This window comes from Sparassis crispa (genome assembly GCF_003851025.1).
Source record: "Sparassis crispa DNA, contig_000000F, whole genome shotgun sequence".
NCBI classification, from domain to species: domain Eukaryota; kingdom Fungi; phylum Basidiomycota; class Agaricomycetes; order Polyporales; family Sparassidaceae; genus Sparassis; species Sparassis crispa.
In genome coordinates this window covers 3,336,543-3,351,160 of record NW_020939747.1, presented here as the reverse complement: position 1 = coordinate 3,351,160, position 14,618 = coordinate 3,336,543, and the positions used below count along the sequence as shown (strand labels likewise).

The following is a 14,618-nucleotide window of genomic DNA, read 5'->3' as shown; positions in this document are numbered from 1 at the left end:
TATCATGTGGTGCATCATTCCCCAGAGTGGAGAAGAACATATAATCCATATTGACATATCTAACCAGTACTGATCAGTACGAGGACACGAATGATTGTGAACACGAGCTTATTGCTCTCCTTTTTGAAGGTCGCCAACGCTGCATGGCAGTCTCATGTCATGGTGTGTGCATGTGACGGCACCAATGCCACTTGCCGCTGTACCTGCGACTGAGCCCCTGATGTTGGGCAACTTGACCACATCGTGGTTGTTGCAAGTACTTTGCTCTTCCTTCACAAGGGAGTCATATGTGCTGAGATACTCCTTGTATGCTTTTTCCTCCACAAAGTATGCATAGCCATGGTTAAGTCCAGGATCGATGCTGTCGGAAGACACCTTCTTACGTTTGAGGTGAAAGTTTGCATCTAGCCTGATGAACAGCCGGTATATCCACCTGTCGCCGCATGTTAGTATTCAGCGTAAATCAACCGAAATTACTGATCACGAACTCACCTTTGGTCTTCTGGGGTTTTCTCCCAGTCCGGGGGCAGATTCTTGCCAGGGTGTGGACACACCAGGCAAAGAATCGCACATGACCCAGGTTGGGTCGCCTGCACCCCTCCAGGTTCATGGCCCCAGCCTGCTCGTTTCAGCATTTTGAGATGCCTCCACATGCGCATGATACGCATGAAGGCAGGATAATGATCCTACACTTTGTCAGCGATGATTAAGCTTAGAGCTTGAGACATGACGTACTTTGGGGGTGTGCACACTAGTGTTATCAGTCAATCGGGCAAGACTCTGATAAAACTCATAACCGGACATCTTCGACTGAGTGGACAGTAGGTGGGCAAACTGACAGAGTGCAAACGTCGCTGCAGTTTTGGGATTTGTCAAGGTTGCAGGGAACAATCGTGCTCGGAGAAGTTGAGTGGTGTGAATCTCGGCCATCTCACAGTCACAAGAATCCAGCCCTACTTCGTGTATACCATTAGTGTCCAATATCAAGAAGTTGTCCGCTGTGGCTCGCACAGGCAAACAACATCGCTCTCCAATGGTGCGACCCAACTGAATCCGCAACCCAAGTCTTATCAATGAGTCACGCTCGAAGTGAGTGCCACGCCAGGTCTGCAACGGATTTGCGAGTAAGATCGTCATGCCACCATAATAGTAAACATTGTACTGACCTGCACGCGATGGAAAGGAATGAGCTGGTGGAGATTTACGGCGCATGTGCGACAGTAAATGCCAAGGTCTAAGCAATCTTCACAGTGAATCATAGCCAGACCTTCCTCACAAACCCTGCAGCGCCCAGAGTCAAAGCCACAACACCCTTCGAGATGCAACATCTCAGTGAGATAGTTGTTGATCTCTGGAACCCATTTTTTGAGAGGGTGATCCTGCATACCATAAGCAACAATTGTCTTCAAACGAAATCGTGAAAAACTCACTCCTGCACTGCGCCGATGGGGCTTTTGTCCAGATGAGTTTTCTACGTCCTCTAGATACTGCAGATCCAAGTCAAAAAGGTCGACGTCCTCCTCGCTATCTCCAACCTCAGAGTCAACATGACCACAGATCTCCGACATATTGAATGATGGCACGCTTCGTTCATCTGTATCTGTGCTGGGAGCACTGTAGAATGACATCTGAGCAGAGACCTTGGCGGCTCCAGATACATATTCTGTGTGCCGCACGATGTCGCGTTGGGGTGGAACGAGGTAGTGAGTGTAGCTATCGCAGGCGCCGTGCTGGCAGCACTGCTTTCCAAGACAGTGTACATGTCGAAGTTGGGAGTACATTTCTTCCTGGCCATGATAGAGACTGCAGCATTGCAGAAGAGCTTCAGTTGCGCCCAAGGATTCATTTTGTCTGAGGGGTTCAGGTAGTAGATGGACGAGACGGGGATGAATGCACAGGGGAAAAAAATTACGCCATCGTGAACCCTGCATGCAGCTGCCACGAGAAGAAAAAATACCGGTTAGACTACGAGTGACAGTGTGCATTGTCAGGGGTGCTCACAAACTGAATGGACAATTCCTGTGCCAAGTGCCCATAGCGAATGCGTGATATATCACTCGCCGGTAGTGGACCACAGTCGTTCGCTTGTGTTGGATTCTTCCTCTGTCTGCTGCAGCACTACAGAAAGTGTCTGGTATTTAGTATCAGCCTTCAGCATGCAGAATGTCATCGCACCAAGCGGAATCTTATTGCTCCTTGTAAATACTTGCGAGAGCAAGCATTTGGCCTGAGGTTCAGACTGCAGTAGGTGTTGCCGCCTATCAACTGAATGGATGAACATCAGAAATGCCCGATCAGCTTCACGATGATGCAGATCGTGCGCAACTGTGCCACTCACCTCCATTGAAAACTGTCATAGAAGTGTCAAGCCATCTCTTATGAACAAACACTACTTTATGCTGACGAGTCACTAACATATCAAATATATTGAACTGGTTGTCACAACGTCAAACAAGCTAGCATGGATGGCCATATCACACATTTCTTATTACACCACTAGCTATGGAAATAGCATGATCCACCAACCTCAAACTTCCGCCAAATACAACCTTGACCGAACGACCGTCAATACCACACTGGACGTCCTGATCACCGACCAACGTGCGAGGCCTATATGACTAAACTTGCACACGGTAAATCTAGCTGTGGTTCCCACTTTTGTATAACAATGGCCCAGGTAGCTGGGCAAGGTGTTGTTCACTACTCACCAGTTCTTGTCAATTGTCAAAGTTATTGTTAACAACAGTCTGAGAGGATTGTAATACAATAACAACTTGTACAAAACAACTTGCACTCAGCCAGGCTTGAACCCTGGTCTTCTGGACACATGATTACATAAGCACATGCCACACAATTTACCAATTGCTCCATTAAGCCATGCATTTCTTTCAGCCTCAATTCTATATAAGGCTACTGCCTTCTCTAATATACATATTAGAATTTTTTGTAATAACTACTATATCCTGTTGTTACTGTGGCTTCTAACAGTGATTGATGTCCCTATTAATAAGTCTTTGAGTGCCTAATATTAAGCATTTCCTTTTTAGTTCAGTAAATATTCAAATAAGATTAAAACTGTAATATCAAAATTTATAGATGTAATAAAGCTATTAGAAGAGTGAAATAAATAGAAAAATGTAGGCAACTAACTTTTAGAAGCCACAGTAACAACAGAATATAGTAGTTATTACAAAAGATTCTAATATGTATATTAGAGAAGACAGTAGCCTTATATAGAATTGAGGCTGAGAGAAATGCATGGCTTAATGGAGCAATTGGTAAATTGTGTGGCATGTGCTTGTGTAATCATGTGTCCAGAAGACCAGGGTTCAAGCCTGGCTGAGTGCAAGTTGTTTTGTACAAGTTGTTATTGTATTACAATCCTCTCAGACTGTTGTTAACAATAACTTTGACAATTGACAAGAACTGGTGAGTAGTGAACAACACCTTGCCCAGCTACCTGCAGTATTGTTATACAATACTGGCCACCACTGGTGATAAATCATGTACTACTCCAGCAATGTGTGCGAACAGCTATAGTGCGATCCCTGTCAAACGTACACACCTCTACAGTAACATGCCAGTGAACAGCTGAACCTCGAATAAGATTCATCCCTGCTCCATCGCACGGACATCCGGACATAGCCAGGACAATGATGACGATGAAGTCAGGGTGACCACGACAATATAGCGATGACAATGACAACAACAGGGAGTGATGGCAATAACAACATGCGAGCAAAGGCGGCGATGACGGGGAAGCGAGGGCGATGAGGACGTAGTAGTGAGGGCAATGACAACATGAGAGAGATGACAACGCCAATGGACAATAATAACTATCAAGTGAGACAATGACAATCAAGTGGCACAATGACCATAAAGTAGACAACAACCACCAAGGTGAAGCGATGACCATGAGGAAGAACGACTACAACCATAAGGAAGAACGACGACGACCACGAGGGATGGCGATGACAAGTGAGGGATGACAACAACGATGGTAAGGGACGACGACGGTGAGGAACGATAACGGTGAGGAATGATGATGGTGAGGAATGACGACAGTGAGGAATGATGACAGTGAGGAATGATGATTGTGAGGAACGATGACTACTACTACTACGGTGAGGAACAACGACTACAGTGAGGAACAACGACTATGGTGAGGAATGATGATGACTACGGTGCACCAGTCCAAGTACCTACATTATAATACATCCCAGTCATTACCGCACAGCCCAATACAATGTGTCCGCTAATCACCGTACCAGGCCCCATTATGATTCTGCACTAATAAGCATCCCACATTATGATGTCCGCTCTCCCAACATATCAGGATTTTCCATCTTGGAATAAAATACAGAAACCCAGATTTGGCAAGAAAAAACATACCACATCTTCCCACACTTCTCCGCCCCCAAATTTGTGCCAAAAAAAATGCAAAATCTTAAAACATATTCTATTCATTCAGAGCATACCAGAGCCAGCCCTGTAGTACATTATAAGAATGTCAAGCATTTGTCAACATACAGGCCACATGGGCCTAGCTGAGAATGGGGACGAAAGGATGAGAATGCGAGCGATACGAAAATGGGAAAACAGCGAACAACAAACAGAACAGAAAGGTGATGAATGGGTGGACGCAGCAACAAATGGAATGTGACTAGCAGGTGGACAACATAACAAGCAGGAACATCACAAACAGCAGGATGACAAAAAGGGCAAACCTTTCAAAACAGATATCAATCACGACATAACAGTGGGAGTGCAAGGTTGGAAGAGCATGAGTACGTGAGTGTGCAAGTGCGCGAAGAGCCAAGTACATATGCCTAAGCAAAAGGAAGGAGGATCAGGGCACGCGTCAAGCTTGCGGTCTTTTGCGCCTCGCAGAAGACCCAGCCTCTTAAGAGGTGGCTTTTCTGAAGAGCTGGTTAGCACCTGTGAGAAAACTTGAATGAATTGAGTGTACCTTTTCGATAAGACTGCCACATCTTTGCGGCCAGACTTCTCGTGCAATGAACGGGTGGGAGATACAGCCCCTTGGCCGCTGGCATCACCAGCTGATGACAACATGGGCCTGACGGGCCCACGAACCGAGTTCAACATCTTGCTCAGACTCCATGCCACATCCTCGACAGCGGCACGCCAATCGTTCTCTTTATCTGGCAAAGTCCCTCCAACAACCGCGCTACCCCACCATGCAAAACAAAGGATGACAAGAAGATGGCCATTCAGGCTCATGACGCACAAGTCATCCCAGATGGTAACCGACTCGTTTCGCTGTGGTCTGCCGTCTTTGCCAACAGGACGAGCAGATGGCTGGAGGCTCATCCACCATGCCCACCACATCATCGCAAAAGTGTGCGAGTCGCCAATGCCCATGTCTCTTGTGGGCCATGCGACCTTCATCCAGTCAGCCACTGCAGTCGGACGTGACTTATTGTTGCCTTCCAGTCTTTTGGTGGCACCAGGCACCAGGCTCTCAAGACGCACGAAGTCGAGAAGGAGCCGGGACCAAACATTGCCCCACAGACGCTCCTGCACGAGATGCTGATATATCTTCTTGTCCTTCAGCAGGAAACGTGAGAGATTGGGGGCAGCAGGGACTCCGCTAGCAGCTGTAGCACTGCTGGGTGAAGTGGGAGCTGTATCAGATGATTTGGGTGTGGAGAACAATGCAGCAACATTCACAGCAGGTGTGGATGCAGTGACAACCGACGCAGGGACAAGGACGACCCCATCAGAGTCGGCAGAAATGACTGAGGCTGAGACAGGAGCGACTGGGACAGGAGCTGGAACAGCCGGGTCAGGAATGACAACACCGGTAGTGAGGGAGGTTGAGGACATGGGAACCATAGGAGCGGCGGGAGAAGATGGGGACGTGTTGCTAGTCATGCTTGGGACCAACACAGGCAACACATCAAAGTTCAAGGCTAGGATTGCGACTCCATTGACGACAATGGGTGGCACCACAAAAGGCTGCACCACATCCTGGAGAGATGAGGTAGGTGGTGAGGTAGGCAAAGAGGACATCATGTGAGGGGAGAGACCATTGGCGGAGGAGAGAGAGTTAACTTCAACTGAAGTGGGTTGTGCAGAAGGGATGAGGACAGATGCCAATGCAGAAGATGTCGCAATGACTCCTCCTGAGGGAGTGATCACCGCGGATGCAAAAGATGACATCCTTACAGGAGATGACGAGCCACCGTGGGCAGACGACAAGGCATGACCAGAGGGACCAGCCTCCGTGTTAGCAGTGGCGGACACTTCAACTTGAGGAGCTGAACCGTCATCCGACATATTGACGTCAGTGTCCACAGCAGGGCCAACCATTGGTTGGGCCCGCTTGTCACATTCGGACTGAGCTGAGGACAGTGAGCTGAGGGGACCTGGGGGTGAGACGAAACCGATGCTTACGAAAAAGACGCTCTGCAAATTGAACCATTGATGCCTCTGCATCGCCATAGCCAATCGGATCGAAGTCCGGCCAATGCATGGTCACAAGACCAGGGGTCTGGCCTGAGTGAGCACTGCGGAGAAGCCCTGGTTAGCCGGCAATCAAATGCTGCACGCACGGAAGACATACCTCCAAACCTCAAGAGCACCACCCAGCTCTGCGATAGGACCCACAAGCAGGATGAAGACAGCCATTCCAAATTTATTGGAGAGGTAGTCGGCGAGAGGCATGAGCCAGTACATGGTATTGGCAAGCTCGCTGGAAATGCGGGCATTAGAATAGATGAGAGAAAGATAGGCAAGAATTATGTATGTGTGATAGTACTTTGTGAGCTCAGGTCCATCAGTCTTCGGCTTCTCACGGCCGTGCTTCCAATCTTCCAGAGCGTGGTTGTACTCGTTCTCGATCTTCTTCTCGAACGTGGCATGGAACTCCGGGGACTTTGCCTCGTAGATTCGCTTCGTGACAGTTTGGCGCAACCTCACATCGCTAGGTGGGGTACAGCCGGATTCAACGGCCTCTGAAGTGAGCCGCACGAGCTCCTGGTTGAAGGTGTCCTCGACCTCGGCCTTGTAGTACTCACGCGAATAAGCATGGAGGACCTGGGCTTATGCAGCGCACTAGGGGCGAGGTCGCTGAATGCCTGCATGATCATTGCACAGGCACCGGTGACATGATCCGTGTCATTCGACTCCACGATGATCTTCTTGCAGTGGTGGCGGTACCAATTGCCCATGGCCTGCAAAGATGTCAGATTCTGTCAGCAGGATGTTAGAATTTATTCACTCACCGAGCGCAGGTTCTGGAAGATCGCACGACGATGCGCAGCCTCAGCATCGTCGAGCCCATCGAAGTCAAATGTAGCCTCGACCTCTTCAGGAGACGGATCGTTGAGGGTAATGTCAGTGTCAGCTGTGGGCGCCTGGTCGTTCGGAAGCGTGAAATCCCACCCGTGCTTTGCCAGCAGGTACTTGGCGATTTTCTTGTAGAAATCACCCATCTGCTTAGTCGACTCGCAGGCCTGCCAGTCACCACATTTTGACATGAGGTATTTGAGCATGCTGCCAGAGTACTTCAGCCCATTCAGTCATGTTTGTGAACTGGACTCCCATTTACCCTGACATTGTCATGAACTGGACAGCCAGCGGACGTCGGCCCATCGGTCTGTGTAAGGAGCTGTCAGCGATCGGCTCATGGCGATGAAGGGAATGCTGGAGCGATGGGCCCACCGCCATAGGAGTATTTCTGAGCGATCGGCCCACCACCATGATGCTACTATTATACAGGCATGGGCCCACCGCCGCGGTGATAGTTCTGAGCAATGGGCCCACCGCCATAGGTGTATTTTTGAGCGATCGGCCCACTGCCACGGGGCTATTACACAGCCATTGGCCCACCGCCATAGGTAGTATTCTGAGCGATCGGCCCACCGCCACTAGGGCTATTATACAGCCATTGGCCCACCGCCATAGGTAGTGTTCTGAGCGATCGGCCCACCGCCATAGGTAGTGTTCTAAGCGATCGGCCCACTGCCATAGGGATATTTCTGAGCGATCAGCCCACCGCCACGGGGCTATTGTACAGCCATCGGCCCACCGCCATTGGAGCTGTTCTGAGCCATCGGCCGACTGCCATAGGTAGTGTTCTGAGCAATCGGCCCATCGCCACGGTGCTATTATACAGCCATCGGGCCACCGCCACCGTGGTAGTACTGAGCGATGGGCCGACTGCCATAGGTAGTGTTCTGAGTGATCGGCCCACCGCCACTGGGGCTATTATAGAGCCGTCGGCCCACCGCCATATGTAGTGTTCTGAGCGATCGGCCTACCGCCATAGGTATATTTCTGAGCAATCGGCCCACCGCCATGGGGCTATTATACAGCCATCGGCCCACCGCCATAGGTAGTGTTCTCAGCGATGGACCGACCACCATAGGTAGTGTTCTGAGCGATCGGCCCACCGTCATAGGTAGTGTTCTGAGTGATCGGCCCACCGCCATAGGTAGTGTTCTGAGCGATCGGCCCACCACCACGGTGCTATTATACAGCCATCGGCCCACCGCCATAGGTAGTGTTCTGAGCGATGGGCCGACCTCCATAGGTAGTGTTCTGAGCGATGGGCCCACCGCCATAGGTATATTTCTGAGCGATCAGCCCACCACCACGGTGCTATTATACAGCCATCGGCACAACCCCATAGGTAGGGTTCTGAGCGATGGGCCGACCTCCATAGGTAGTGTTCTGAGCGATCGGCCCACCACCACGGGGCTATTATACAACCATCGGCCCACCGCCATAGGTATATTTCTGAGCCCATAAGCATGGGTCGCCTGAAATATCTGACTAGCCCGGGCATAGCTGAGTTATTTGCCTTGCCCTAGGTTGTCAACTGGGCTCGTATCGTGTCCGTGTCGTCTTGGTGAAGCTTGGGTGGGTGAAGGAACATACCGGATGATTCGTCAGGGAGTAGCATAGGTGGATGTATGAAACATGGAGATTGGTCGGGGGGAAGCATGGGCGGATGTATGAAACGTGGAGATTGGTCAGGGGGAAGCATGGGCGGATGCCACACCTGGTTGCCCGAGCCAAGAAGTAGACCATACGAAGTGAACGGATTGTACCCGAAGTCAACCGAAGAGCACGAAGTAGACGAGGATGCGGACGTGTGCAAATCAGCGTACGAGCCGAAGGACACCACAGAAGAAGGGGGCTCCGACGCCGAGTCGTTGCTCATGCGGCACCTCTTGCTCAGACCTATCGGCCCACCGCCATAGGTGTAGTTCTCAGCGATCAGTCAACCGCCATGGGCATATTTTTCAGTGATTGATCCACCGCCTAACAGGGCAATGATGGAGCTACTGCCAGCCAATAATTTCCACGTAATCCACCCATCATTCCCTCCAATTCTGGTTAGCTCACTATCAGCTCTCCTTGCAGTATCACACTCTCTCCCACTGTGGGAAGGGTTGGCGAACTGTGGCGAATATCCTTCGCCATCTGAACATGGAGTTCAGAATGACTTCGCCAAACTCTCCCAATTGGCATCGGCGTTTCGAGACATGCATCAGATACAATTTGGGATGTGCCCTTCTGGGTAGAGTATGTGGAGACGAATGGCGGTCCTTTCCACCGTGAGTAGGGTTGGCGAACTGTGGTGGATATCACTCGCCATCTGAATATGCAGTCCAGAATGACTTCGCCAAACTCTCCCATGTGGCATTGGCTTTCGAGCCATGCATCAGACACCATTGGGGATGTGCCCTCCTGAGGAGAGTATGTGGCTACTATGTTTCGCCTTACCGCACCAGGTACATTGCCCAGGTTCAAAGACATGACAACCTTATATTCGACATACTACAGCACGAATGGACGCCTGGCATTGGGCAATTACATTCCTAACTCACGCAGCTGCCGCGTCGCCTCCTGCAGCTCTTCCAGCACCACATCCAGGTTCTGATCTGTCCTCTCGTGCAACCAACTAGTGAGGTTCGCGACGCGAACATGCAGCTGTTCAAGCTGCACCAGTGTAGACTCGGAGACGGTGTACACCTTCTCCTACGTTCTTGAGGTTCAGCAAGACTGTAAGGTGCTGGAACGTACCACTCACCCAGGGATCACCAAGTTTGTACCACCAGGCCTCCATAGGGCTCCCCGCCGGCCCAACCTGACGATCCCATTTCCACCAGTAGTCGGGTGAATCCTCGAGTAGGTTCTTAGGACGAGGAACGAGGGTGGTGGGGTGTGGAATCGCCTTGATGTCAATGCTGATGAGGTGCAGAACTTCGCGATTGAAAGTGCAGACGGTGAGGACACTGGCGATAACTCCGCCATGGTCAATATGGTCAGCATGACCCGCCAACGCGAGGTCGCCACAGATACCCCTGACGGCGAACTGCACAGGACTCAGCAGGGTCAGGCGATATCAGCAAGAAAGGCGTACCATCTCCCGGCGCAAGCCTTCCTCCCAACGGACCTTGGTGAAGTGATCTGGGTCAGGCTCCAGTGCCAGAACAGCTTCTTGGATCCTCCAAGTGTAGACTTCCAACTGCAACCTCCCTCTGGAGAACAGGCAGGGGCGCGCATCTGATGTTGAAGACTGGGCAGACATGATGGTGAGTGGATGAGCCGAGGTTGATATCTGATCGACCTTATCTGATGTCTGATGTCATGCGATTGGAGAGCACATGCCGAGATGAAGCCCTCAGGCGAGGATGGAGGTCACTTCGCCAAATGTGATATTGGTGAGTAGGAATTACATACATGAGGATCACTACATCGATATAGCAAACATGAATATGCGTACACCCCAGTGAACCCTGACTCAAAGCACATTTTCATCGCCCGCCCTTTCGTCCTCAATGTCCAGGGCGAGGATGTGGCTGAAGGCGTCAGTGGCGTGGCTGGCGAAGGTCCGCCACATACTCACTTGCCTGGCGGCATAGCAAACATGACCCCGCCAGGAAGGATCCGTCATCTCGAGCCAGTGAGCCCATCGTTCCGCATTCCGCTTAAAGGTGGCTATGGTCCAGGCCATTTCCGAGTGGACCAAGACACGCTCCTCCCTCCATCTCTCATATCGAGCTCTGGCATGCAGCCAATTCACTCTATAGACTGGAGGGTAAATTAGCAGGAGGCCTAGAGATCGATCGGACAATTATGAACACTCGTCCATCCATTCTGATGAACCTCGATCTCCAGCGACATCCATGGTCCAGAACCAAGCCAGGTTGACGTTCCTGAGCCCGGAGGTGCTAGCCTCAATGACGGCAGTCTTCACGTGCAGGTCCTTCTTATCCAAAGGGCGATAGAGGGCCAAGTCTTCATCGGTGGCGCCCAAGCACATAATGGCGCGTCGGTTGGCAGAATAGAGCCTGGCGCAGGCCAAGACGGTCTGATCGGCAGCATAAACCTCCGCCTGTGCACGGGTCATGGTTCCGACGCTGTTGGCAGGACGAACCCTCTTGTGGTAGAGGTAAGACTTCAGTCCAAGCGCCATGCAAAGCTCGTGGAGGATGTCATTCATCAGGCCTTTGCGCAACTCCAACTCTTGGGCCGCCAGGGTCTGGAGCCCGTTGGCGACGGCGGCCACGAATCCGATCTGCGAAGGTAAATTCAAGGAAGCTCGCTCGGGAGGAATCGCATCCTCGCCATACTCAGCGTCCTCCGGGTGTATTTGAAAAGGATTCTCATCCAAGGAATCCCAGAGCGCACCATCGTCACGATCTTCCATGGCGGGAACATCCTCCAACCTTCCCATGAACTTCTCAGAGCGACATTGGAATGTGAGAATGCTGACTTCGAGGCGCTGACGGCGCTCGAGAGTCTTGAGGTCCTCCGCCATGCTCGGATTTTGACCCGCCTTGCGGATATCATTCGCAAGCTTAAGCCTGAAGGCCGTCAGAGCTGTATTTTTGTTAAGATGAGGCAAACTCACTGTGCTTCTTGAATTTTGAGGCCAGTCGACAACCATCCGGCGGTGCCCTTCTCCAAGCCCTTGGCGGACTCCTCGCCCGCCAGTCTGAGTTGGGTGAGGTCTTTACCCGGGGCTTGCATTCACGTCAACTACATGCCACACGACGATGGAAGGATACTCACCCTTCATGAGCTGGACATCGAAGGTGTCCATGATCTTCGGATCATTTTGGCGAGCCTCCATAGCGTCGTCGTACTCCTTCTGCCATGCCTCAAGGACATCCTCATCTGTGGATGCAGATAAAGCTTCAAAGGACTCCTTGCTTCGTGGGAAGCCCAGGAGCACACGTTTCCACTTTGTCATCAAGGTTGGCACTATAGGCAGCATAAGGCAGGTGGCAAATAGGGAAGCAGGAACCAGGCTCACCCATGCGAGTCGTCTTCTTCCAGTTGGAGTCATTCATGTGATCGTCAAGGACTTCTTGGCGGTGAGCTTGGGTCATGCCCCTGGTACTGCCTGAGACCTCATTTGTCGGCGCCCACAGGGTCTCGATGACCTCGCCATCGACCATACCAGCGCCAACTATAAAGTTGGGCGAGAACCGTTGGAAGCAGCAATCTTGGTGTCCGTGCACATGAAACAAGCCGATGCCTTGGTCTACCTTGAGCTCGAAGGGCATCCTCAGATAGGCGCTGTGGCGGAAACGTTTGCGGACATGGACGCCATACTGGCACATGATGTCGTACATGACGAGGATGAGGGTGATACCGGTGAGGGTCAGGAGCGCATTGCTGAGAGAGTAATCCATATTCATTTGTCTGCAGAGGGTGCGTCGGTGAGAATGAATCATGACAAGAGACATATGCGAACCTTTCTCCCTTCTGGAAATCGATGACAGTATGAGGGACGAAGAAACCATGTCTGGCGCAAGCAGTGGCCCCGATTCCTGTGGCGTCGAGGTTGGCGCGATCCACATTGGCCTGATTGACAGCGCGGTGCTCATGACAAGTGGAGCGCTGGTGGGCTTAGGAGTCAAGGGCAGAAGAAGAACGTGCAGCCAGACACGCACCTGATGGGACTCCATGGCCACCACCAGATGAGCCTTGTAATCCTCTTGGCCGACCATGAATGCCTGGCCGTCACTGAGGGCGACGTCCTCCTCGGGGTGCTTCATCTTCATGTGCTCTGCACTGAAATTGCCATCCATGACAAAGCCGCGTTTGAACTTCCACTGCACTGGATCCGCTTGCCAATCGAAAGGCAGGTTGAGCCCAGGCTGGGAACAGGCGGGACAAAAGATGGCGAGGCCACCCTTCTCCACAGGATGGAGGGCATCGTGTGAGAAGCCGTGCCACTTGCAATATTTGAATTGGCGCCATTGGCGGGACACCCGCATCAGCTCACAATAACGGTCCTGGCGAGGAACTGGCATGAACGGTTGGGCCATGGGAATGCATGTGAACACTTACGGGAACAGTGCCAGGGAAGGCATTGCTCGTGACCCGTTTGAGCTTGCTGTAGTAGTTCAATGCCGCCGTCTTGCACTCTTTGTTCTCCAGAAGGAAATCGTCAAGGACGGCGAATGTGAAGGCGATATGGGGATCCTTGACGGTACCAGGGTAAAGTCCCATTTGAAGAAGCTGCATGTCACGCTCCACTGCCATCTCACACTGGCACCAGTCAACGCCGATATGGTGAATGCCAGAGATGTCAACAATGACTATGATCCGATTCCCGTAACTATCACGGCGAGGTGGCCGGAAGAGCACCGGTGGCACATCTTCCTCCCAAGTGGGATCGGGAGCATCGTCGGTTTGCCTTGCTTCACCATCAAGGGTGCCTGCCAGAGGTGCAAAGTTGAATGGGACCTCGCCATCATGTGCATTTAGGTCTTCATTGGAGGCATTCCAGAAATTGGACCCCGGGGCCACCACCGGCGCAGGGTTGTTATGTGCTGTGAAGGCGCCCAGAGGGCAGGGATCTCCGCCATGCCCCAAATGGATGCAGATGCCAACCCGATACAGTGATGCCGGCTCAAAATACTGACCCTGCCAATGCTCTATCCGATGGAAAGGAGCACGCTGATGGCCGTTACGACAGCAGTCGGTACAGGTGAGCGGTCTGCCCATACAGTCCAGGCATCGCCACCGTCCCTCGCCAACCTTGCATTCCGCACAGTTTCTGGGCTCAGGCGGGGCTTCCATCTCGACAATGGCATGAAGATAGTCATCACGGTGGGGTATCCAGTCCCTCATGAAGTCATTCTGGGTCTATCGCGCATGGTCAGACCGTCAGATGGTCATGGCGGGAGTGCCCACCTTTGTCTTCCGAGCCGCTGGATCCAGCTGAATCGGCACACCTATGTTGCCCAGGATGTCGCCATTATCCAAGTTAAACAAGGAGCCTGAAGCTGGAGCCTTCGATGGACTTTTGGAAGGTGATGGCACATTTGAACCCGTGGGCATGGGCAAAGGTACGTCCACATAGCGTACTCCCCTAGTGGTCTGCTTAGCTACCTTGGTCACAAACTCAACCTCGTCATCCAGGTCTACAACGAGCCTGCTTTTGTTGCATCTGCTCATGGTTCAGGTCAGTGGGGAGTCGTATTCAAAGCCAATCGATGAGCATTGTGTCCCTATCGCACAACACGTGCAAATCACACATGGTCTTGCTGCCCACCAGACTACTCATCAAGGTGGTTAAGAATGGCTGCAATGCCTGGGCCTTATCACCTCGTGGTCTCTTTAGG

At 51.7% G+C, this 14,618-nt stretch overlaps 4 protein-coding genes across 4 annotated transcripts; all 4 read right to left on the bottom strand.

Annotated features, from left to right (window-relative positions):
• Positions 1 to 108: 108 nt before the first annotated feature.
• SCP_0112540 (hypothetical protein) lies at positions 109 to 1,568 on the bottom strand (the record flags this gene model as incomplete). The annotated part of the gene is made up of 5 exons (XM_027753481.1): positions 109 to 433; positions 493 to 686; positions 736 to 834; positions 1,281 to 1,379; positions 1,431 to 1,568. 5 exons carry the CDS (start codon positions 1,566 to 1,568, stop codon positions 109 to 111), a joined length of 855 nt encoding a protein of 284 aa, XP_027609282.1.
• A 1,941-nt stretch (positions 1,569 to 3,509) lies between these two features.
• Positions 3,510 to 7,517, bottom strand: SCP_0112530 (hypothetical protein; the record flags this gene model as incomplete). Its single annotated transcript, XM_027753480.1, has 6 exons — positions 3,510 to 3,534; positions 4,970 to 6,365; positions 6,418 to 6,530; positions 6,587 to 7,064; positions 7,124 to 7,196; positions 7,248 to 7,517. The coding sequence occupies 6 exons, from the start codon at positions 7,515 to 7,517 to the stop codon at positions 3,510 to 3,512; spliced, it is 2,355 nt and encodes a 784-aa protein (XP_027609281.1).
• A 1,316-nt stretch (positions 7,518 to 8,833) lies between these two features.
• On the bottom strand, positions 8,834 to 9,190 carry SCP_0112520 (hypothetical protein; the record flags this gene model as incomplete). Its single annotated transcript, XM_027753479.1, has 1 exon — positions 8,834 to 9,190. The coding sequence occupies one exon, from the start codon at positions 9,188 to 9,190 to the stop codon at positions 8,834 to 8,836; it is 357 nt and encodes a 118-aa protein (XP_027609280.1).
• Positions 9,191 to 9,843: 653 nt separating this feature from the next.
• On the bottom strand, positions 9,844 to 14,451 carry SCP_0112510 (hypothetical protein; the record flags this gene model as incomplete). The annotated part of the gene is made up of 12 exons (XM_027753478.1): positions 9,844 to 10,011; positions 10,064 to 10,348; positions 10,397 to 10,552; positions 10,883 to 11,091; positions 11,143 to 11,843; positions 11,891 to 12,002; positions 12,052 to 12,243; positions 12,296 to 12,687; positions 12,740 to 12,885; positions 12,939 to 13,283; positions 13,339 to 14,139; positions 14,188 to 14,451. The coding sequence occupies 12 exons, from the start codon at positions 14,449 to 14,451 to the stop codon at positions 9,844 to 9,846; spliced, it is 3,771 nt and encodes a 1,256-aa protein (XP_027609279.1).
• Between the last annotated feature and the right edge of the window lie 167 nt (positions 14,452 to 14,618).